Source organism: Chlorocebus sabaeus, chromosome 21 (assembly GCF_047675955.1).
Source record: "Chlorocebus sabaeus isolate Y175 chromosome 21, mChlSab1.0.hap1, whole genome shotgun sequence".
NCBI classification, from domain to species: Eukaryota; Metazoa; Chordata; class Mammalia; order Primates; family Cercopithecidae; genus Chlorocebus; species Chlorocebus sabaeus.
In genome coordinates, this window is record NC_132924.1 from 85032840 (window position 1) to 85058331 (window position 25492).

The 25492-nt window shown below is 38.6% G+C and overlaps 1 protein-coding gene across 4 annotated transcripts in view; it reads right to left on the reverse strand.

Moving 5' to 3' along the window:
- Positions 1–25492, reverse strand: part of DOCK4 (dedicator of cytokinesis 4) — a 474019-nt gene that overhangs the window by 243961 nt on the left and 204566 nt on the right. For all 4 annotated transcript variants that reach the window (XM_073009284.1, XM_038004467.2, XM_007982617.3 and 1 more), the window contains exons 4-8: positions 24512–24567; positions 20113–20209; positions 14928–15076; positions 9862–9946; positions 2392–2543 (exon numbers count right to left, since the gene is read on the reverse strand). In XM_073009284.1, the coding sequence (XP_072865385.1) occupies positions 2392–2543; positions 9862–9946; positions 14928–15076; positions 20113–20209; positions 24512–24567 (539 nt within the window). The remainder of the gene's footprint in view (positions 1–2391; positions 2544–9861; positions 9947–14927; positions 15077–20112; positions 20210–24511; positions 24568–25492) is intronic.

Here is a 25492-nt window from a genome sequence, read left to right on the forward strand (position 1 = left end):
CCATTTTGGCAGACCCTGTACCCGGGTTATTATCTTACTTTTGCTAAGGATATAGGAATAAAATAAGGGGCACTCTGAAGATCAATACCTACTTAGAATGTTTGAGATAATTGGAAAATGTTTATAATGAGATGATATTTAGAGACAAGCTAATATTAATCCCAAATTACTACAATCCTATGATAATGTAATTAGAGCATTAGTGGCAAAGGGGAGTTTATATTCCACAAAAACTTTAGCTTAACAGCTGACCAGGCACAGTGGCTCATGCCTATAATCCCAGCCCTTTGGGAGGCCGGGGCGGGGAAATCACTTGAGGCCAGGAGTTCACGACCAGCCCGGCCAACATGGTGAAACCCTGTCTCTACTAAAAATACAAAAATTAGCTGGGCGTGGTGGCGGATGTCTGTAATCTCAAATACTCAGGAGGCTGAGGCACAAGAATCACTTGAACCCAGGAGGTGGAGGTTGCAGTGGGCCGAGAATGTGCCACTGAGCTCCAGCCTGGGTGACAGAGAAAGACTCTGTCTCAAACAAAAACAAACAAACAAACAAAACTTTAGTTTAACAGAAATGAGCAAAAGAATAACTTCAGTTCTTCCTTTTACATTCCATATAGTTTATAAAGCATATTAAAGAGATCACATATTACATAGACAATGTTATAAAGATTTTGTAAACTAAACTACCCATAAACCAGACACACTTCGACATATAAACAAGTATCTCTAAATAATCTTCCACATTTCTAAAGTGTAACTTGGATCAGGTTTTCATGCCTTTTACTTCCCTTTTTAGTAGTGCTGATTTGTAAAGAGGCAAAGTTCTTTTAACACACTGATTCATTTCCTCTAATAGTGTAGAAAGTAGATTTTAAAACTGTATTACCACTGTTATTTCCACACCTCATAAATTTTGTCCCTGGTGCACAAAAACACCACTTTCTAAATTCTATGGTCATAGTCTACTGTCAAGAAATAAAAAGTACACTTACTAGTAGATAATGACTAAGATATAAGTTAATTCAACAAAGGTTTTATGACTGTAACTGCATTAAAAATAAACTTCACACATATTCCCTAGAAAAAGAAAACTACTTTACCAGAAAAGAATTACTCCAAGATTATTTTCTGTTTATAAAATAATAGGCCAGGCACAGTGGCTCACGCCTGTAATCCCAGCACTTTGGGAGGCCAAAGCGGGTGGATCATCTGAGGTCAGGAGTTCAAGACCAGCCTGGCCAACATGGTGAAACCCGTCTCCACTAAAAATACAAAAATTAGCTGGGCAAGCTACTTGGGAGGCTGAGGCAGGAGAATCACTTGAACCCCGGAGGCAGAGGTTGCAGTGAGCTGAGACCACACCACTGCACTCTAGCCTGGGCAACAGAGCAAGACTCCACCTCAAAAAAAAAAACAAACAAACATATATATATACACACACACACTTATATGTGTGTGTGTGCACACGCACGTGCACGTGTGCACGTGTGTATATATATGTGAATGCATATACATGTGTGTATATATATGTGTGTGTATACATATGCGAGTGTGTATATATAAGACTCGGTATTGCCTAAAATTGTGACTGTTTATTGAAAAGTTTTTTTTTAAAGCATGGTACAGTTGGGTCATTATGTGTGATTTGTGTGATTCAATTCGAATTCTCAATTTAACTGTGAAATTTTTAATCTAAAAGATGGCAAGTTTTGTGCTTAACTTTAAAACAAATATTAAAAATTTTAGACAAAAAAGTTTTAACAAGAGTTGAGACTTTCGAGTAACAACCAAAACATACACTATATGTCTTTTCCTAAATACTAAAAGAGTAAAGAGAACCAAAAGAGAACTATAATAGGTAAGACTCAGAGAACTGAGAAAGAAAAAGAAATATGTGAAAATCGGTTTCATCTCACAGCTCTGAAACTTTAATGGGAAGGTTTCTAAGTATTTAGTTGTCTCTTTAAATCATTTGATCCAGATAGGATAAGAATAACAGAATGGTTTACTGAAAACCTGAAAGATACAGCATGCTGACTGTGATAAGCAAACTTCTCCAGAGAATCTGTATTTTCTTCATGTTACCAATACAAAATAATTAAAACAAATAACAGACTTGATATCCATGCCATACTTCCATTTAATATCGATTATTCTGATTCTATAGCCCTTCTGAATTGTTCAAAGAATGTTGCATTCATCATCCCTCACAGAAACATCCAAAGAACAGGGAGCTTAGAAACTCAGAGTTCTACTGGTGAGAAAATTGAGGCTGATAGATTAAAAAGTATACAAGATCATATATCTTAAAGCTTGCCAAGCACAAATATGCCAAATATGTACCATTCTAACATAAAGACATTGAAACCCTATCTCCATGTGCAGGTACCTGATTGGCCGGTTCTCTTTACTATCAAAGAGTGAGAAGATGACCTCCAGCTCCTCTCCCAGGTTGGAACACATGAGGCTCTTCATCTGGACAAAGAGGTGGTGACTGCTGGCCTGCACCGGGGTGTCCTTCTTCCGATGTCGATGTTCCATCTGAATGACGCCCCCCAACAAAAACATGATCAGAATGGACTGAAGGAAATAATAGGACCCAACAAACTAGTTAGCTATGGGGTGACTGTGATGCCCTATGCCATACTTTTTATTTTGCTGTGGATTTGGTATCTAAATCCACAGCAAAATATACATTCTATGTCTTTTGGACTATAGACAAAGAAATAGTCCGGAAGACATCCAATTTAACTTTGGATGTTAAATTCCAAATTTTCTTCCAACTTCTAAAATAAGAAACCATGAAATTTATAGATTATCAAGGAACCTTGCTTGAAGAATTTTTAAAATCATTAATGTGAAAATAACAACTCACTGAGTAGATTCAGGAAGCAGGAAGTTCAGAGGACTCTTTTGCTCCCTTATCAACTCCCAAGATGAGAACAAATTATTAGTCATCTTTTTCAAAAACAGACTAAATTATATCTAAGTTATAACTTCTCATTATTCATAATTAAAAGTTCTTTTAGGTGATACTAAATTGTAAAGTTATGGTAGTTGTCTGAGACAGGCTGTGGCAAATCATAGTTTCTAACTTGCTGTGGAGCTATAGGGAGAGACCTAGGAAAGCCAGTAAGGTGTCTAAAGCTAAGAATAGCATCTGTGTCCACCTTGAGTCCCTTCCTCAATATAGCCAGTGCAGGTTCAACTTGGGTAACAAGACAAGATGTGAGTTCCCACAGGTTGACGGAGAAAAAGAATCATTCACAAGTCGAGGAAGGAGGATAACATGGGGAAGATCATTCATCCAACATACATTCAAGTATCTGCTAGGTACCAAGCCCTGGGAACACAATGAGAAGCAAAAACAGAAGCAGTTCACACCTTCACAGAGCATCTATCTACTAAGGGAAGCAGACATGAACAAAATTGTCACACATAAACATGTAAAACTGCAACTGTGATGAATGAAGCAAAGACCCAGATTATTACTATTATTATTGAGGCAGTATCTTTTTCTGCTGCCTAGGCTGGACTGCAATGGCATGATCTCAGCTCACTGCAGCCTCTACCTCCCAGGCTCAAGAGATCCTCCTGCCTCGGCCTCCAGAGTAGCTGGGACTATAGGCATGTGTTACCACACCCAGCTAATTTTCATATTTTTTTAGAGACAAGGTTTCACCATGTTGCCCAGGCTGGTCTTGAACTCCTGGACTCAAGCGATCCTCCTGCCTCAGCCTGCCCAAGTGCTGGGATTACAGGTGTGAGCTACTGCGCCTGGCCTAAAGATCCAGATTATGATGAGAGTATAAAAGTGGGGATTTGACATGAGACTGGGCAGGCCTCCTGGGAAAATGGCACTTTAGCTGAGAGTTAAGGAGGGTGCAGGATTTACCTATCTAGGTTAGAGCTTCTCAAACTGCTTGCAGTGAGGGACCGGGTTGTTTCTCCCTGTAACTCGCTGCAGACTCATTCTTTCATGAAATACAATAAAAATGCCATGGCAATGTCAAAATGCCATAAAGGTTTCTAATCATTTACTTGTCATTTGTATAGTTGGACCATCAGTTCACAGTCCAGCCATTTCTTGGACCACACCTTGAGTAATACTGACTCAGGATAAGAGTACAGGAAAAACATGTGGCTAGGCTTGTGTATTAATAGAACAGGTGCTAAGAACATGGAAGATTATCACTTTCATAGCACAGACTAATTTAAAAAAACTATCTCTTTTGGATCATTTTAACAATTAAAAAAATAGTTCAGGGATTTCAATTTCATTGTAACAGAGCCACAGCCTTTGTTGAAGGATAAATGACCCCATGTCTACATTAGCCATCTTTTTACGCCTTTGAGTTCAAAAACTACTGAATGACCAAATTTTGAAGCCAAAATGTCACGTAAATTTACAAGTGTTAATGCAACATAAAATCACTAGAATTTTTTCATGCTTAAAAGTTAAAACTTTTATTTTGAACTACTTGAGAAGCAAAGGGTAGAAAAAAATTCAGCTAAATTCATCTATAATCACTGTATACTCAACAGGTACACCGGGAATCTCTTCGTAAAAGTGGAGAGTAAGTAAGTCATTTTTAAAAGTAGGCCTAAGCATTAAGGCATGTGTGGGCTATAATTACTAAACACAGGTTCCTGAAGAAAAATATTCTAACTGTAGGAAAGAAGAACGATTTTGGCTTGTTTTCTATAAAGGTTGCTCTACTTTGTGCTTTAACAATTTTTTTTTAACTGTGGCAAAAGTGGCATCATATGTTCATAAAAATACATCTCTAACTCACAAGGCATTCCCATCCCCCCTCCAGCCCGCCAGAATTGCTACCGTATTTACTGATTTACTTAAAAGAAAAACATGTTTACTTAAAAGGGTAACAGAGCACAAGCTACTATGAAGAACTCAATGACTACTAAAGGCCAGAGCTACAGAAACAGATGTAAAAACCTTATGAAAAGAATAGACCTTAAGGAGATACCCGCTCTTAACCTCAAATAGTGCAAAGTTCCCTGCATCAATCATGACATTCACTAAGAATTAAGGAGAAAAAATTAGCTCCTTTACTCGTGCAACGAATCCAATATATCTAGATCAGTGGTTCTCAACCTTGGCTGCACTTTAGAGTCCCCAAGAGAGCTTTTAAAAAATACTTATGCCCAGGTCTTATCTCAGAACAATTAAATTAGAATTTCTAGGGGCTGGTGGGGGGATCCAGAGACTAGTAGTTTTAAAAGCTCCCCAGGTGATTCTAATGGGCAATGAGGGTTGAGAATCACTGATCCGGATCATGTGCAGACAGATGCAAATCACAGCAAACTAAACAATGTATTGTTGCGTCTTTCGAGTAATGATGGCCTTGGAACTTTTGCTCTTTGAATGCATGCTAGTAATAAGCCTGCCTGACTCTGCCCTTTGCACATTTAACATGGGCGCTCACATCCGGCACACTCCAGCACTGAAAATACTCCTCTTCCCATCCCCACTATTCTTTCAGGTCTAGGACCCATTTGGACTTAGTAGGTTATGATTACTTTCTTTTCTCTTGGTAATTCAGTACTTTGGCAAACTGCTAAAAAAATTCTGTGAAAGTATTATTACAATAAAATCAAAAAGTCAGGTTCACACTTCAAGAGCTTGAGTTAATTTGTGGCTACAAACGCACCTACCAGTTACTCTAACTGTGCTTAACAGTTGAACTATCTCTTTGATTAGGGGAAGAAACAGATTCATCCTAAAGATTTATTTAACTGACTCAAATTTTTAATCTTCAAATAATGCATTAATTATTGAATGAACTGTCTACATCAGGGTTTATCAAACTCAGGGCTATTGACAACTAGGCTGAATATTTCCTTGTTATAGGGGCTGTCCTGGGCTTTGTAGGACATCTAGCAGCTTTTCCTAGCCTCTACCTACCAGATGCCTATAGTATCTCTCCTTCCCATCTCCTGTTGTGACAACCAAAAATGTTTCCAGACAATGCCAAATATCCCCTTGGGTTGAAATTGCATGTGAGAACCACTGTGTTCCATCTGAGATCTGCTAGTCTAACCTTCTAAGGATTGCAGAGTAAGCAGATGCATGATCTTACAAAACCAAGAAAGGTTTCCAAAAAGATAGAAACCTGCAGGCACAAATAGGAGAGAAGCTGGCTAATAAGGTTCCCTTTATTTATAGAAGGATTGAAATCTTGCCTTTGGCACTAAACCAAAATATCTAAGTGGACATATGCTAACACTGTGAGGTTTAGCACTTTTCCTGCTTACATGAACACAATTAGGTGAGAAAGATCTGCTAACAGGGCTATCAAGAACCTAAAGTGAGACTTTTTTTTTCTAATGATGCAATACGAATTTGGTAAGATGCAAAGACTTGTGTTTCAAACATGACACTGACTAGGAAGAAGTAAAAGAAGAAAAGCAGCAACAATTAATCAAATGTCCTCTGTGTTGGGCCATTTAACCGACCCAAAGTGACAATGAATTGCCAAACAACAACAAGGGATTAGTGACGGTGCCTCCCAACCCTCCCTGGTGAAATCAATAGTCACTTTCATGTTGAACAGAGAAAAACACCAGGGCTACAGAGAATCTTATTATTGCTAGGCCAGGATAAAACAGAAACTTGAAAAAGAAACTCCCTTATGGATACTAGGCTTAATACCTGGGTGACGGGTTGATCTGTGTAGCAAACCACCATGGCACACATTTACCTATGTAACAAACCTGCACAACCCGCACATGTACCCTAGAACCTGAAATAAAAGTTGAAGAGGAAAAAAAGGAAGAAAAAGAAACGTCTTAAAGAAAAGCACACACTCTTCTGAAGCTGATAATTATTTGAGTTGTTCTTGGGCTACTGTCTTTGTTTTGGAAATAGTCAAGTGCAACCAGCACTGAGGAGAAAATAAGTTTTCATGTCAAATCACGTTTTATTGTCTTCATCTGTAAAATGAAGGCTTTGAACTAGGATCTCAGCTGTAACACACTAAAATATCCCCTGCTGTCTTTCCCACCAAAGGCCAACATTGCTAATCAATGAGACCCTAGATGAGACCCTGGAATCTTATCAACACTGCACTCTAGGCAGCCACCACCAATCAACTGGAATGCTGAAAGAGGTGAAATCGATTTGCCATCCCACATGTAATGTTACATGAAAAGAACAGAGACAAAATTACATATGCACAAAATCAAACTCAGGAAAATAAAATATATTTGGTCAGACATCAGTTATTTATCCAATACCTGACATACTCAACTAAATACAGGGGTGTGCCTAAGCTCTGCCAATGAAATGTAAATGCAAGTGTTGTGTGGAACTTCCAGAAAGGTTCATTAAAGTATTTGAATCAACTGAGAGAAACCTGTCTCCTACCTACTGCCTGGAATGCAAATATGATGGCTTCAACTCTTGCAGCTATATTGCACTTAGAGGTGTTCTTGGTGACGGAAGCCATGTTCAGTGTAGAAAGATAAGGCTGTAGATCTCTTTTCACACCATAAAACCACAACCAAACCCAGAAATTCCTGTTTCTAAACTTGTATACTTTAGGAAATAAATTTCCATCTTGTTTTAGCTTCTACTTTTTATTTTTTCATGACACAGCCAAATCTAACCCTAACATGAGGCATCGATTAATTTTTTTTTTTTTTTTTTTTTTTGAGACAGAGTCTCGCTCTGTCGCCCAGGCTGGAGTGCAGTGGCCGGATCTCAGCTCACTGCAAGCTCCGCCTCCCGGGTTCTCGCCATTCTCCTGCCTCAGCCTCCCGAGTAGCTGGGACTACAGGCGCCCGCCACCTCGCCCGGCCAGTTTTTTGTATTTTTTAGTAGAGACGGGGTTTCACCGAGTTAGCCAGGATGGTTTCGATCTCCTGACCTCGTGATCCGCCCGTCTCGGCTTCCCAAAGTGCTGGGATTACAGGCTTGAGCCACCGCGCCCGGCCCAGCATCAATTATTTTTACCCTGTTGGCTCTCCAATGCAGATGAAATAAAGAAAAGAAAGGAATGAAAACTGACTAAATGCTTACGTGTTGTGCAAATATTATCTGTCAAGGAAAAGCATTTTACATATATTTTCTTATCTAATCTTCATAATAAACATGAAAATAATTATTTCTCCATTTAGTAGATGAATAAACTGAGGCTTTGAGAGATTAAATAATAAATCCAAGACCCAAATAACTGGTAAAAGAAAGAGATAGATTGCAAATGTACTTGTTTAGAGCCAATAATCCACAGTCTTTTCATGATACCATAATGATCTCCAAAGCATTGACTGGGAGCCTACGAAGTGCAAAAGCACTGTACAAGACTATCTTGAACATAATAGAGGTATATACAGTGCATTCCCTAAAAGAACTTAAAAATTAAGTGAGAGATGTTCTTAAAAGTGAGAGAATATGATGTTCAATAAGTTAAATAAATGAACAAAAATAAAGACGCCACATCAGAGGATATGACGGACAAACTGTACAGATTATATTTGTTATGTAAGCTAAGAGGCAGTGATGACTTTAACGTGGAATGCTCTTATTTTTCCTTCTTCGCCTCCCACTAACTGACCTCTAACTATGTTCTCACTACATGCCAGATACTCTGTTTAGCACTGATGTCATGAAGGCAAGCAGCACACAACACCACTCTGAAGAAATTCAATATACCATAAAGAATATCCTCTAAAAAATGGAATTGATTCCAAATGACACAATGAAGTGCAGATAATCCGAACATCAATTTGATGATCATGGAAAAATCTGAAAGCAATATTAAGAACTGCCTTCTTAAATCAGACACATCCCCAGTGGACTTAGAAATTTTCCTCCACATTTTTCAGATATGGATAATCTTCAGGTTAAGAATATCTCATTATTCTCAGAAAAATAAGCTTAGAAAGATATGCCAAAAGAGGCAGGATCATCCAAAAAGGAGTCTACTATTTCCGATAGGCAGTCCTTCTTGGAACTTTATGGTAAGAAGCAGCAGTAATGAGATCAAAGTACAATTATGCTTAGGGTGATGGTCTTTGAAAGCCCATCCCAATCACCTCTTCTCTGACTTGGGATTTTCAGAACTTAGCTAATATCAAGATATTAGGTACATTTCATACAATTATTTAAGAATACAAGGCTAAACAGAGGCAGATTGGACCAGATTTGGGAAACCTGGATGCCAAGCAAAAAAACAGGACTTTAACTTACCATGTAACTAGAAAAAAAACTCAAGTCGTAAGTGAGACCATGATGGGCAATATGATCAAATATTTTAGGATGATTCATGGGCTTCAGTCCTTAGGAATGGATTGGAGTCTGGGAAGGGTGGGTGTAAGTCCAGCAGTTGAAGACTAAGGAGGAGACCGTTTCAGTAGTTGGTGTATATAGTGCTATTATGTATGTACACACACACACACACACACACACACACACACACACACACGTATATAGAGCTAATGGGGGCAGGAGGAGGGTTAACATGCTGCTGACCTAAGACTAGACACCATTAGTCACAGCATGGTCCTCAAACACAACAGATAACTATGCGTGACTTGTAAACATTTCACTAGACTAGGCAAAAAGTAGAAAGATTTACAAAAGAACTGAAAACGTCTTTGTATTGACTTCCTGGTGCCTGGGCGTCGAGGGCCCACAGGAGAGTACCACGTTATTGTCAGACAGGTAAAGTGTCTCAGTACTGTACTGAGGGCATGGTCACCTCAGCTCTCAAGTCTTTTTACTCTCTCTAAATTAATCCTGGAACATCCTGTTCTTACAAAATCAAGCAAGTATGAGGAGTGCCATGGAAACCAGAAAATTAGCAGGGAGGCTGGAGCCAAGATTTCCTGTACCTACCAATCGGTAGAGCTCAGTAATGCTGATGTCTTCCGGATCCACCATTGCATACTCTTTCCTAGGCACCAGGTCCAGTCCCAGTTGTCTAGAAAACAAATTGCAAAAGTTTTGGGGAAAAGTTATCTCCATGAAATATGTTAAAAAAAATTATTTTTTACTACATCACTTGGAAATTAGGTATATCACCCACCATGCTTCTCTCGTCCATAGTTTTTACCTTGTGTGACTTGTTACCACAGTTGGGGTAGACAACATAACTTGGCTGGACACTGGGCAAAACTTGAAACACAGAAGGTGAGAAAGACAAGCAAATCCAGGAGGGATGGGTTGGCACTCTCAGTGGAGTGCTCCTGCCACTGGGGGCCTCAGCACCATATGGTGTGAAGCCTTCAGCACCCTTCAAATTATCACAAGAGAAGGCCTTCCACACTGGAGTGAATGGAAACTAGAGCTAGACATCATGTGGTTCTAGAAATTGGAGTTGAGGGGAGGTATAGAGGACTACGTGCTCGAAAAGGAGACGTTCCTGATAAGTCCTGCTCTTGCAAACGAAGCAGGGCGTTCCTTCGCTGTAAACAGGGAGGACAAAGGAGCCAGCTGCAAACAGCAGACCCTGGGGGCTTGTTTATGTGTAAACATCTTGAAAATCCAGAAAGTCAGGGAAAGGTCAGAAAAACAACAATGTGTCTTGTGACTTGGCAACATTCCACAAACGACTGTATAAAATAAAGCAGAGCACGTCATTCGAGGTGGCCGCCATGTTTGTCTTGTCTTGTGTTGTCTTGTATGTTCATTCCTTTGTTTAGGAAACATGTGGACCCCAACAGGGAGGGACATTTGGCCTTTAGAATTTGACCTAGCACCAGTATATCTAGTTGTGCCCAGAAGCAACACATTTCTTATATGAATCTCTGGCAACTTGTGCATGGTCCTTATTTACAGCAAATTCTGAGGTCAGTCATTAGGAAAAACCGAGTAAAGGCAGGAAATGGAAATGGGGAATGAGTTTTGGGCCTGGGCTGGCAGAATAGTTTAACCCCTTATGTCAGATTTCATTGTGGCTGACATGTGGCTTGCTGTGCTGAGAAGTATTCTAAGGTTATATCCAGCCTCAGAGGTACCAAGTGTGGCAATTGACTTGTGATGTCTTCCCATAAACAGAGGAACATGAGTCTAATTCTATTCTGGTTAGCTTCCCTTTACCGAACTTCCTAGCATAATCCCCTCCAGGGCACCCACATTACAATGCTGACACCAATGCCACACAGTTCTGTTCATCTCCTTAACCCTCCATAATCATCTCAAAGGCTACACAATGCCTGTGTAATGCCCTATTGATCAAGGCCAAGATACCCTCTTCTCTAGCAGAGCCCCCTCAACCGCTACATCCAAGATCGCATGCTCAGTTCTCTGAGGATCACTTGTTCTGAATCCCTTTCACATCACCACTCTTTCTAACACGGAAGCCTTCTGGCATCACACTTCCAATTATAGAACCACAGCTTTCTTACTTTTGTATTTTAAAAAAACCTGAAATTCTTCCATGCCCTCCCCAAAAATCTCATTAAGGTTTCATAAGTAAAATTTATTAATTCAGCACCTACTTCAAGCCAGGCACTGCCCCAGCTACCCTGAGGGCTATTTGTTCTTGAGAAGATTAGAAAGCTGTCACCTCCTTGACAGTAGGAGCTGTCTTGCAGATACTAAAACAGTTTCTCAATTTTCCTAAATGATGTTTCTCTTTGGGAAACCTAGAGAAAAATTCACACACCCATTATTTAATGTTAGTTGAATTTTTAACTCACAACAAGCACTGTGATTTGTTTTCAAAATGTCCATGTTCCCCCTTGCTATATCTCACCAGGGATTCTGATAGGGTCTATTCTCCATTCTCCATTCCCTTCTGAAAGAGAACCACTGTACTACAGTGTATCTGACACTGGGCCAATATTGCTGATGAAGATCATTTAGCAAAGGAAAGAGGGCATATAACCATGTGTGATACCTGTCTTACTCATAGCTCCTTCTATCAGAAGCTGCTCCACTCACATTCTCTGCTGGGAGTGGTGGTGGCAGACAAGGTAGTTATTTGACCATCTCCCTTCCTGAGCCGCACCTGATTGGACCATGGGTAAGCACCTGACCTAAGGACAAATAACCCAAAGACTGGCCAACAGCTTATGAGAGGCTGGTATAAAATGCTCAGCCCAAACAGAAATATTAGACATTGGCTATCAATAAGATTTCCTCCTTGAGAATTTGAACGTGGAAATTCAGACATCAGTCACATGCAGGAGGAAGATAAGATACGCGAAGACAGGTGACCTACATGGCTGCAGAATGAGTGCAGAAATTCTGCAGCCTCAGAAACCTGTAATCTACAAGTCTTTTTCTCCCATAGTCTTGATTGTTCAGCTTCTGTTGGCTTCCTGGCATCCTGGTTATGAAGAATCTTATTTGTTTCTATTTGGTTTTGTTTATTCCTAGGTATATCTTCCCATGGTTTGAGGTTTCCTAGCCTACAGAGAAAAATCAAAGAAGTGCTTTACAAAGAATAAGGAGAAATGAGGCAAGCAGGGGAGAGAGAGGATGAGAGGAGATCACCCAGGGAGAGCATCATGTTTTATATCAACTCAGTCACTAAACTACTCTGTGACATCAAGAAGAAAGGATTAATTGATTGCCTCCTCTCACATAATCTTAGCAGAAAAGTCAAAGAACATCGTGTTGTAGGACTCTATGGGCAACAGAAACATGTACCATTATTTTAGTGCTGTCTGAGGTTCCCAGGCAAGACCAATTCTTTTGCTGACCCTGTTCAGAAATGAGATTAATGATCTCTTCTTCCTAAGCTTCCCACATCAAGAGGGCTTCTCTTCACTACTCTTCAACAGTTTGATATACAACGTGAGATGGAACACATTCTTAATTGATGTTCATCCAGAGATTTATGTGCTGGTAGCTTATTTTGCGGACAATTTCATCTAGTTTAATAGGCAAGAGATTATCTTAATTTGCTTTCCGTGAGCACTATTCAATAAGAAAACAAATGTATACTTAAAGAAATAAGGTAAATTCATAATCTCTGTACTGTAAGTTATTTTAAAATAAACAGTCAAAGAATTTCAAAGAAAACAGAATCACAGCTCAGAAAATTCATGAAGTTGAAGATGATCTAAATAAATTATACTGCTCATTTTCATGCATCAATGTTTTACCGACTTATCATAAATTAGCCACAGAACTGCCCAAAGTACAAGCCAGAACTTACGTAAGTCAAAAACTGAGTCATGATTCAGTCATAATTAATGTTTTTCCTTCCTTCCCTTTTCATTCTGCCATCATTTTCTTTCATAAAACTGAAGAAGTATCATTTTCTTGCCTGATCTACATTCCTATGTTATTTTGGATAAGCTAACTTCCTCCAACTTTCTTCCTATTTACAAACTAGTCCTTGAAATGAGGACCAGCATAATGACTAAGACCCAAAATAATTCAGAGAATCCTCAAAGGTTTTTCAAAACAATAAAGAAATAAACATTAGGCAGCACAGGTCTCGCTCCAACGGACCCCTCCCACTCCCATTCCACCTCACATCACAATCATGGAGATTCGAGATAATCTCCTGTGAAATTCATTCCTATGGCAGGATGGGAAGTTCCCTGTAAATGGCTGGCAAGTCTAATCTGTTAGGAGGTGCTATGTGTTTTAAATGTCATCCTGGAGCTGAAAGGGGCCTTGCGCCTTTTCTAGTTCAACTTCCTCCTTCAACAGATGAGGAACTGACATGAAGAGGGTTAAAGAGTTTGCTTCAGGTCCTAAGAAAGCAGAGCTCCCAGTCCTGTGCTCTTGTTGCCTCTCCACATTTGTACCTGTTTCATTTCTCACAGGAATGAATCTTCTAGAGATAAATGAATTGAGCTCTTCTATTCATTGTCTGTAAAAAGATGAACGGCACATCCTATTCAACAAAATACCAGAAGTCCTCTGAGTGAGATGGAGGTTTAAAAATCTGTTAGTAGGTCTGGGTATTCACATTCAGAGTGTGCAACATCTTGGGAAGAATCAAACCTGGCTTCTGACAAAGTGATTTCCTATGGTAATGGGAAGTGGCATTCTGCTTCAAATTGGTTTTTCCACGTTCAGTAAGAGGCAAATTTACCCGTGGTTCACTTCCCCTCATTTTCTTCATTTCTGTCTGCTTTCCTTTTTTTTCTGTTGCCCTAAGATCCTTTGAAGGTCCAAATAGCAAATGGGGATTTGGAGAGAGGAAAAGAAGGGAGGATATGGCCCTGTGGGTTATTAAGGAATCATGTCACCACTTTAAACCTAAACCTCATGCAACCCTAGGATCTCAGTCAAAGGTGGCTTATTCTAATTTCTCACTTCTATGTTAATATTCGCATTTAGTACAATCTCAGCCTTGGTCAGAGCTTTCAGTGATTAGATTTACCATTTCAGTACATGGCTGGTATTTTAAATTAGTCACTTACGGTTTTGTTTAAAAATAAATCTTGGTCAAGAACAGCTTTTTGCTGAGTTCTCTCAAGCAGCTCCTCAAAGTAGCTAATATGTATGTACAGGACTAATCACAGCAACGATAAAAGGCCCCACCAGTGCATTTGTCATAAGACTTTTCACAGAAGCTGTTAGTGTCAGTGTCTCCCTCCCGATTACACTGGTGGCCTATTATCATGATATGGAAGAGATATATTTTAAAAGCAAATCCACATGCCAAACCTAAAGCCTATTTGAGAATAGGATCCATTTTAGCCAGAAGCCACATCTAATTCATTGCTGTGAACATTTCATTTTTCATGAGCGTGTCCACACCATCAGGCCACATGTGATACTAGACAACAAACGACATTTCATTGCCTACACCAGCTTGAGAAGAAATGGTTCTTGGCTCTATCAATGACAGTTCACACTAAGCCTCCAAAAACAAGAAACATGAAAAAGCCCATAGGATTGCTTCTAGTGACATTACTACGTTCTGGCTCAGGCCTATGTCACTTCCATTGTGTTCACCTACTAGAGGCCGCCCTGTGATGCTCAATACTCACTCATTGCCCCAGTCAAGGCGGGCAGTAATGTGGCGCTTCACGTCCTTCATCCGGTCGTGGGTGAGGTGGCCCACCAGCACCTGCCGCCGCAGGTCCAGGATTTCATTCATGATGTGCCACAGCCGGTGGAAGAGATCGCCTTCATTTCGCTAAGAAATACAAACACGTGGAGATTTGGCAGTCAGTCTCCATACTGAGTTGTGGGGTAACCAAAAAGGAAAGGGAAGGGGCCCCTTCCACTATGGGCTTGCCACTCTGGACAGATGTCTGTTAATAGACAAACTGTTCGCTCATTGTCCTCAAACACACTCGCTGCCTTCTCCATATGCTTCATCTAAGTTTCACAACACTGCTCTCATGTCCAGAAATGCAACTTTACTTCTCAAGAGCTCCTTTTATTTATTTTTTAAACACTACTCAAATGCTACTATCCCAGAAGGTTTGGCTTGACTTCCACCTCCATCAGGAAATCTTCCCTGATCACTTTTGCTCACATTCTTTTCTCCCTTCTCTGAGCCATGGCTGCATGCAACTAAAGCTGATGAAATGGAAGACGTTGTTTTCCAATTATATTTCTTGCACATTGGTTTCAATACTTCATTGGATCCCCTTTCAGAAGTTGGGCACACAAATTCATTCATTGATGGACATGTAGTGCTATTATTGGGCCAGTATTTAGACTTTTAAAAAGGTAATGCTTTCTTTCTTTCTTTTAAAACAATCGTGGAGAATCAAGATAATCTCCTGTGAAATTAATTTAAGCTCTGTGGTTTACTGGAAAGCAGACAAGTTAAAATCCTGGTTTTGTCACTTACTAGTGTTACAGACTTTAAGTATCAATTCTGTCATCTATACATGGGCAGCACATTCTTTCTGCAAGGTTGTTTTATGGATTAGTGGTGGCAACTGTGCAGAGAGCACTACAGCACAGTGGCAGAGAACATCAACTTACTTAGAGCCAAACAACTTCAATCTGAATTTCAGTTTTGCCATGTACTGGCTGAAAAAGCTTTGACAATTCATTAACATCTTTGTGCTTGTTTTTTCATCTGTAAAACAGGTATTATAGTACCTACTTCCCAGGGTTGTTGTGAGGATTAATGAGTTATTAAAACTCTGAGAATGATGCCTGACCCAGAAAAAAAATACGTAAGTATTAGCTGTTGCTAGTACTAGAGTACTGTTATTGTTTTGGGCTTGGTCCAGAATGCACCCTCTACAAATACTGTTTCTTTCCCAAAACCAAAATATATATCCGTTACCCCAGAGACAACAGAGTAAATCTTTTTTTTTTTGAAACGAAGTCTCGCTCTTGTCCCCCAGGCTGGAGTGCAGTGGCGTGATCTCGGCTCACTGCAACCTTTGCCTCCCAGATTCAAGCGATTCTCCTGCCTCAGCCTCCTGAGTAGCTGGGATTACAGGCACACGCAACCATGCTTGGCTAATGTTTGTATTTTTAGTAGACACGGGATTTCACCATGTTTGGCCAGGCTGGACAAACTCCTGACCTCGTGATCTGCCTGCCTCGGCCTCCCAAAGTGCTGGGATGACAGGCATGAGCCACCGTGCCCAGTCAGAGTAAATCTTATCTAAGTATTTACCCTTTGTCTTTCTTAACCAGTAGCTATGCTTTTACTTTCTTCAAAGATTATGAGTGGACTTCATGAGTAGTGATATGAAAGTACTGAGGTTATCATCCATCTAAAGTCTTCTACAGCTGTAAACTGCCAGAAATATCAAATTATTCTAGGTGATGGGTAAAGACATTCAGTCGTCACATATTTTTTTATTTTAAAAAGTAGTAACGTGTTATTTGCTTTTTCAGTACTTGGTGTCTTGAAGAATGTTCATGTGATGTGCAGGTCAGACGAATTAGCCAGAGGAACAAAAAGCATTCTCCAGGATACCATCCCTGATCCTGCTCAATACAAATCATCTTGTTTCTCTCTGAACTCCGAAAGCACTCTATTGAGCCCATTCTTCTATTGCTTCTCACTCTTAACTCACATTATACACTCCCATACAAGCCATTACAAGGCCACTGTAACACAATACTCTTGTAATTAACTGCTCAGTGTCCATGTCCTCCCTGTGGCTGTAAGTGCTCAATCACAATGGCCGTCTGCCTGTGTATCCCTAGCAGCTGGAGAATGCATGAATGAAGAGCTTGATTTAAACATGTTAATTTTTGTGGATCTCAAGAGGTAGGTTGTCTATAGGCGATACAAAATAATAAGCAGTGAAGATCAAGAAACACTTGAGGAAGTCAATATAGGAAGGAAAAGTCCACCCAAGTCAATAAAATTATATAAGTAAGTTATTAAACAAGTCAAATCTCATATAGCAAAGAAGAGAGATAGCACCTTTCTGAACTGACTGTCACAGGGAGAAAGTCACCTGCCTTCTCTTGGGAAAGGCATCCTGTAGTTGTTTGGTAGGATGGACTTGATTTTCTGTGATGTCATCTCTAGTATTAAGTTTAAAAGAACACTAAGATGAAAAGGTTGCAGGATCCCTTATAAAGCTGAAAATCAGTTGGTCAGTTCTCCATTGAGGAAAGAAAACCCAGGTGTGGCAAGAACGCTGACATACCGCAGGCCTGGCCAGCAAACCTGCCCTACTAGTATAAGAAAAAGGTCTACAACTGAACATCTAGTCATAAAATCATGATTCTTTAAACATTGGATAATTATGAAGGCTATTCAGATATATGAAAAATGCTTTTGATTTAGTGCTAAATGAAAACAGGTAGGGCATAATATTAAACACTTAGAATAAAATAATATCAAGAGATTCTGGAAATATATAAAAAATACAGCAAAAAGTTAATTGAGAGTGTTTTAGTGTTTTAGAAAGGGATGAGCTTTTATTTGCCTTAAAATGAAAACAGTATAGGTTTTGGCAGCAACAGAATTAGATTCAGATTCAGGCTTCAGCATGAGACCCTAGGTAAATTATCATTGAAAAGATTCAAGAATAAAACATGCCTGGCAGAGCCCCAGGAAAGAGAGACGTAAAATGTCCAGCTCAGGGCCTGCACAAAAGTACTCAGTAAAAGATGGCTGCTATATTTCTCCTAAACTTTTTATGGTTACATTACTGATTATTAAGTGGTATTCTTAAAGACCATTATTTAGGTCCTTAGCAATGTTATTTAAAGAGCAACTAGCATGTTTCAAGCATTCACCATGTGCTTTTATGCTAAGCATTGTCATATAAATTGCTAACAATTTATAAAATATTATGGCCTTCATCAAACATCTTCCAGTAGAGAAGCTAGGTGCCTTAAAACTGTTGGAAAAGAGGATGGGCAATAACCTAAACACACTTGAGCATGAGGAACTTGAACCAAAACATTTGTGACAAAACATTTACGTTAGGAAAAGAGAAACCAAAGGTCTGACATGGCCAAGGTAGCTTCACTCCCAGTGTCAAAAATCTAATACCTCTGAGTTAAACTTAATATTTGTTTCTAATGTAACTACCATTCCAGTGTCCAGGGAACATTTAGATAAGTATCTCTTTCCCAATTACTAATGGACTACCATTCCAGTGTCCAGGGAAACATTTAGGTAAGTATCTCTTTCCCAATTACTCAGAACACTAGGAGGAGAGGAGGTTACCTGTAGAGTTTACAACATATAGATTTTCAAACCAACAAAGTCTGTCCCCAGAATAGATATTTGAAACCTCGAACACAGGTGAAAATAGCTAGATAAGGCAGAATCCAGAGGAAATTCAAGTTTGGTCCCCACTAGTAGCTACATAAAAGGAAAAGTGCTTGTGTTCTAGTTCAGCTATTGACAACACTCACACTGTCATTATTTTTATAACTCTTAAGTCAGGTATTTAGAATGCAGTGGTTTGAGCATTTCAAATAGTTTCTTTTTCCATGTTAGTGCCAAGCACAATGTTACTTTAAGTGAAATAATATCAGATGTTGAATTCTTTCCAACATTAAAAAAAAAAGAAAATTTAAAAAGGAGATCTGCATTTCTTTGCACTTCCCTAGCACAGAGCCCTCGAGGTTGGTTATCTTGACTTTGTATTTACAAAACCTATGCTCTGCCAATTCATCTAAGGTTGTCTTGTGGATTTTCATAGTGAGTCTTAAAGCTACCAGCTCCAGGAGGGTTTAATCAGAGAAGTCCAGCATCAAAGGGTTTTCGCTAGTGACTTTGTAAGATTTTCTTGCCTCGATGAAATACCCTATTGCATTTTAGATGAAACAGACAATAAACACTATCATTCTGCCAGTGTCCCTCACTGATTTGGATTTTTTCTTTGACAGGCTGTTTTAAATCATTTTGTCAGGATAAGTACATGTTTGTATTTTGAATTCATCCCTTCAAATGATTAAACTATTCTACAAATTTCTTTAAAAATAAAAGAAGAAATAGCATGGGGTTTTCCCCAATATTTCACCACGCCCAGACTTCCGCAGTTACAGTGGGGTTCAGAGTGAGAGCACCATATTCACACCAGAACCCCAGCTCAGCCACTTTCCCATTACTTGATCTAGGGTGACTACTTTACTTCACTCTCTGTGCCTCATTCTTCTCATCTATAAGCTGGATGTGATTATCATTATTATTTCTTTGAGTGGTAATAAGGATTAAAGAAGATACTGCATCAAAGAGTACTTACCATGGGATTTGCCATATAAGTTCCCAATGTGATTACTTATAATAAGTAAATAAATATATACTACATATCTCCAAAACACAGATCCTTTTTCCCCTCAAGAAACATTGTTTTCTCTAGTATATTTAGAATATTCTCATTGATACTAGCTAAGAAGTCTGTCATTTACAGTATACTTGAATTACTTACAGAATTTGAATTTGATAAAATACCACTGCCATCAAAATTGTCTTGAATTTTATTTTTCCCTGAAAATTAAAAATATTCAGGAGGTTCAACAATAGTCCATGTAAACTATCCTATTTGGTTAGATGCCAGAAAAATAATCTTTTATATTCCTGTGGTATTGAAAAATAACTTACAAAACCCATGCTCAGTGGACACAGAGATTGCAACAAGACTGTCTTGTTAATATCTATATCCCTAAGGAGTCCTAGAGACTTGCCAGAAGGTGCTATATTAGTTAATGCTTACTCATGTTCATGTATTTCTTAAAACAATTCTTTATCTGAAAAATCGTGTCATTAAAAAGCTACTTAACCACATAGAGTTGTTTCCACATGGTTCCCCAGTCTCTTAATGTTGATGTCATTTCTGTGATAACAGAGTCTTCAGTGGGAATAACCATTTCAAATTGTCTGTGAAATTAAAAAAGAAAAAGTATATATGTAAATACCATAGACAACAATTTTGTTTTAAATACTCTAAAAGATAACTAGGAAAGAAAGTTGCCTAGCTATTGTTCATTCTGCAGACAGTAACCAGAATCTGGTTGTAAGTTAATGTGAGGAATGCTACATGGGTTACGGGAGGACAATATCAGAATGACCAGCCACTTCAACAGACCAAGAACTTCAACAGACCAAGTTCGAGCAGCGTGGTGAAGAAGGAACAACATCAGAAGAGTTCCACTCCAGTACCAGCTCGTGGCTAGGCAGTAACTCATTTAACCTGAGGCCAAAAGCCTTCATCTGTAACATGAGGTCACTGGGCTACATAAACTCTGAGGTGACTTTTGCCTTCCAAGGCCTATGACTACAGGACTCAAAGAGAGTAAAAGGAACACCATTTAATCATCAGGACATGATTGATGGCTGTGGGCATCCAAACTGACTCGGTGTTATAAGTAACTAGACAGTAACATACCAACTGAACACTCCCTTGATCTCAGTAACACTTCATTTTTATTATTTGCAAACTAGGACCATGAAAAATGATTAGTACTCTAAGTAATGGTATCATACAGCATAGAACCTAAGGGCTTATGACATCACCGATATTTGAATATTCATTCCAAAACATTCCTCTTTCTGATTAGAGTAACATAGTCTTCTCATTTCTTCTCTAAAAGTCAGAAACTATCCTTGGAAAAAATTTATATCAATATCTAGTAGGGTATGTATGGTGGTCCTGAAGTTGAGAATATGCATGAGGAGATGGGGGAAATAAAAGAGAAGATTCTTTTTTTTTTTTTTTTGAGACAGAGTCTCTCTCTGTCACCCAGGCTGGAGTGCAGTGGTGCGATCTCAGCTCACTGCAAGCTCCGCCTCCCAGGTTCATGCCATTCTCCTGCCTTGGCCTCTCGAGTAGCTGGGACTACAGGCACCTGCAACCATGCCTGGCTAACTTTTTGTATTTTTAGTAGAGATGGGGTTTCACCGTGTTAGCCAGGATGGTCTCGATATCCTGACCTTGTGATCCACCCGCCTCAGCCTCCCCAAAGTGCTGGGATTACCAGCATGAGCCACCATGCCTGGCTGAGAAGATTTAATTTGTCCTCTGTATCCTACCTTTGGCATATAATAATCTTCATCTCCAGTTTCCTTTTTCAGATTCTTTCTGTGTGTGTGTGTGTGTGTGTGTGTGCAGGTGAAAGTGGTTAAGTGGCTATTGCTACCACTGCTTCCCAAAAAATGCAACTGATATATTGATTGAGACTATTTTCTTTATTTCAGTTTTTTTTTTCCAAGAAAACGTCTAATAGATAGAAAGTAATGACATATTAGACACAGAACCATGTTGTCTAATGATCAAGGGGAAATTACTTCTCAGCATGAGGCTAATAACTGTTCTGTGATTCCGTTTTCATGTTATGTCCAAAGTGTGTATAATTGTCTTTTGTAAAATCTTCTTGTCAGACATATGGAAACTAAAATCTTGCCTTGATTCTTTTCCCAACGGAGTTTCATCTCCTCATTTCACAGTGCTGCTAAAATACTTGCCCTATGAATATTTTCTTTCTTTCTAGAGCTTAAACACAGCTAAAAATGTAAAACTGGGATTTTAAACTAGAAATAAAAGTAAACAGTAATATATAAACTGTGACAGATACAGAACCTTTTATTAAGCCTGCATATGACATTTTTAAATGGTAGTACATTTATTTTGCTTTTGAAGCAGCTGTTGCAATTTAAATGATGAAAATTTGGAGATGGAGATTATAAAATGATCCTATACAAGGTCAAGGAGGAAACACTGAATTTCCAGGAAAACTTGACATCCTACTAAACATTCAAAAAGTGACACGACCTCAGTAGGAATTAAACAATACAGAAGTAGCCTCCCAGTCCGTAAACTATAATTTAATTGACCTCCATCAGTCCTACATTGATCTGAAGACACAAGAAAGAAAAGACACACAATTCAGTCTGTGAGAAGTTGATTGGGGGTTGTCCAAGCAAAATTTAATTTTTTAAGCATAAAATTGCCATTTTAGGCAAGGTGACTGTTTTCTATTAATTACTCCAAAACCTAAATCAGTGTTCAAATAGTCTGTCGTAAGTAGTTACCTCTGAAATTATATTTTGTTCAGTTATTCTGGGATGGACTTTTCCATTATTTCATCCTAGTGGGCCGTAAATCTACTTAAAATAGGACAGGTAATACCAAAACCCCAAAGATGTTCCTCTCTGGGAAAGCAATCATCTGGCAATACATGCCCTCAGATGTTTTCAGGCCATAGTTTTTCTTCCAGTAACAGCCCAAGACCTAGGGTCTGAGTCAATTCCAATAATTCTTTTTTAGAAACTAATGTTGGGCTTTTCTGCTCTTCCGCTGCACAATGTCCATCATACCTGGTGTCAGGTGGAGACCCCATAAGAAAGTCTTAAACTTACACAACCCAATTTTTAGGTACCTTTGCCCACATTTAAACTTCCTGGGGCTCATGGAAGGGGATCAGATATACACCAGTTACTAACCAGGATTTTAAAAAAGGAGGTACTTATTTAAAAATCATATCCTACCCCAACTCACTTTGAGGGATAGACTTTGATTAAGTGGAGAGATGCTTGACATCCTCTTGGCTAGCATAGCATTCTCTCTTTTCTCTTCCTTGGTCAGAGCATATGATGCCCTTTGCACTGCAGAGTTGAGGGAGGTCAGGGTTGGGCTTGGGACAAAGGCAGCAAAGAGGACTGGTTGCACAGGCTTGTTTAAATGAACACTTTAAGGAACAGGGGTAGCCCATGGCGTTTTCACTTTGCCAAGCCCAGATCACTAGCACAGAAGGATCAGAATAAAGAGTAAGCATATGGCTGGAGTGTATTCTGAAGTATCCTCTGGTTTACTGGAGGAGGGCTGAATGGTGTCACATCTAGCCTGGTAGGAAAGTTTCAAAAGGACTAACAACTCGGCTTGATGCTTCTGGTGCATTATAGCTGCACACTTCTGAAGGACACACATTTCTTAAAAGATCAGTAGTAGTAGTGGTAACTATTAGAATTAGAATTATGCTTTTAATCTATTATTCAATAATAGGTTATTGAATAATAATTGAATAAATTGAATAAATAATTGAATAATAATAGATTATTGAATAATAATTGAATAAATTATTATTCAATAATAGATACTGACTACTACTACTAACATGCTTAAAGCAGCTCACACACATAAGACATGTAAAGTAATGATCTCTGAGATTCTTTAAGTTTTACCCATGTAGGGAACTCTTAAAGTATTTATACCATAGACTCGTAGCCACTGCAGAGGCTGTTTCACTGAACTGAAATTTAATACCACACTTTCATTGGGGGGGAAATTAAGAATCACCTATTTGAATAGCCTCTTTGGAATTTTTGTCATGAGACTCGAGTTGGAAAATACCATTACTATGCTTTAAGAATTCAAATAACAAATTGCTATTTATCACTATTTGAGAAAAAATATAATTTCTACGGCTGAATCTGTATTCTCTTGGCATAAGATGAAAATTATGCAATGATCATGTGAACAGCCCTTGTGACACTGACACCAAATGTTTGTGTCTAAATCCTTGGCCCCTTATAATGAATGATCTGCTCGTGCTAACTATTTAAACAGGCAAGCTCTTCTGTTTTACTCTGCTATATCTTATAGGAATTATGTTAAAGTGACTGCCACTTCACATCCTTTTAGAAATAGACTAGAAATTTTTTTAATGTATTAGAAATACTAGGTGATCAATGAGCTCAATCAAAGTATCATATAAATGACATTCTCTAAAACAGAATAATGGCTTTGTGAAGTGGTCACACAAGAATATGTTATTATGCCCATTTAGAGAAAGACACACTATGCATCTTGTAATCAGTGGTGAACCTAGGAAATTCCTGGGGTTTGAGATAATATGACAGCATTTAATGGGTCTGACTGACATGCTTCCCTAAGTAGCAAGAAACCAAAAAGAACCAACTCCTGCTCAAGCGTAGGCTGATTCCCTGATTTGTGGACACTGAGAGACCTCCAGTCCCTCAGATCCTGTTGTCCAGCATGCACAGATGGGGTTCTTTAATTTTCTCCACCAACAGTCTTAATGCAATATATCTTTAACAAAGAACACAGACAATGGTATGGTCTTCTACAGTTCATTTTTCAAGACAATTACTATGCCTTTCAAATTCCAAAAGAAGCAAAGGTTCTGTGAAAATCCTCCAACTACTAATAAAACTCATTCTTACCCTTTGTTCTTCACACAGGCATTTTTCAAGTGAACGTAGCTGGAAGGAAATATACCCTGAAAAAGAAAACATGAAGGTTACGATGCCGGCTGTTAAGGCAGGGTTGGTTTCACAAGTCATTTGTATAAGACACAGCCATACAACCATGACAATATCAGGAATAGGGAATAGCAACATCTCTACCACATTCTCTTGGATGAAATCTACTGTGGCTTAAGATCCATCCTTTCATTTTCTACCATTAACTACTTTACAAATTTAGAGACATTCTAAACAAACATGATCAAAAAAATTTAATCTTGCTCAGAAAATATATTGTTTATTAAACAGAAAATAAGGAAATTTCATGAATTCTACATAAAAATCATATACTAAGTTTTTAAAATATGTATTGCATAGTTTTGAAAGGTTCTTTGTTTTGGTGGTAGTTCTTTTTTCTCCCCAAAACACTCATATTTCTCTTGAAAATATACATACAAAAAATATCATTGTGAATCTAGAGATAATATGTATATTCTGTGTTATGGAAGATTTTTGATGACAACTCAGCAGCAGTTAATCAGCATACTGCCATTCTGATGGAACAGAAACCAAACAAAAGAAGCCATATTAGCTTGAAGCTTTTTATTGCAGGGAAATGATAGGGCAAAGAAATTGTTTCTTTGTTCTAAATGGGAAATTGAAAGAAACAACAACAAAAAAATGAGCATCAATTTGATTGTTCATTAAACAGCAATTATCCTCTGAAGAATTTCTAATGCATAATTAAATGACAAACTCAATTAAATATTTAAGAAAAGAAATGTCATTTGAATATATACATATCACCATTGTGGATCCAAGTATAAAATAAAATTTAATAAGCAAAATTCTTTCCATTCAATAGTGGTAAAAAAAATATATGCAGATTTTTAAAACTCACTTGTTTTTTTCAATATGGTGGGATCAACAAATAGAGTAATTCTAACTAATCAGGGAAAG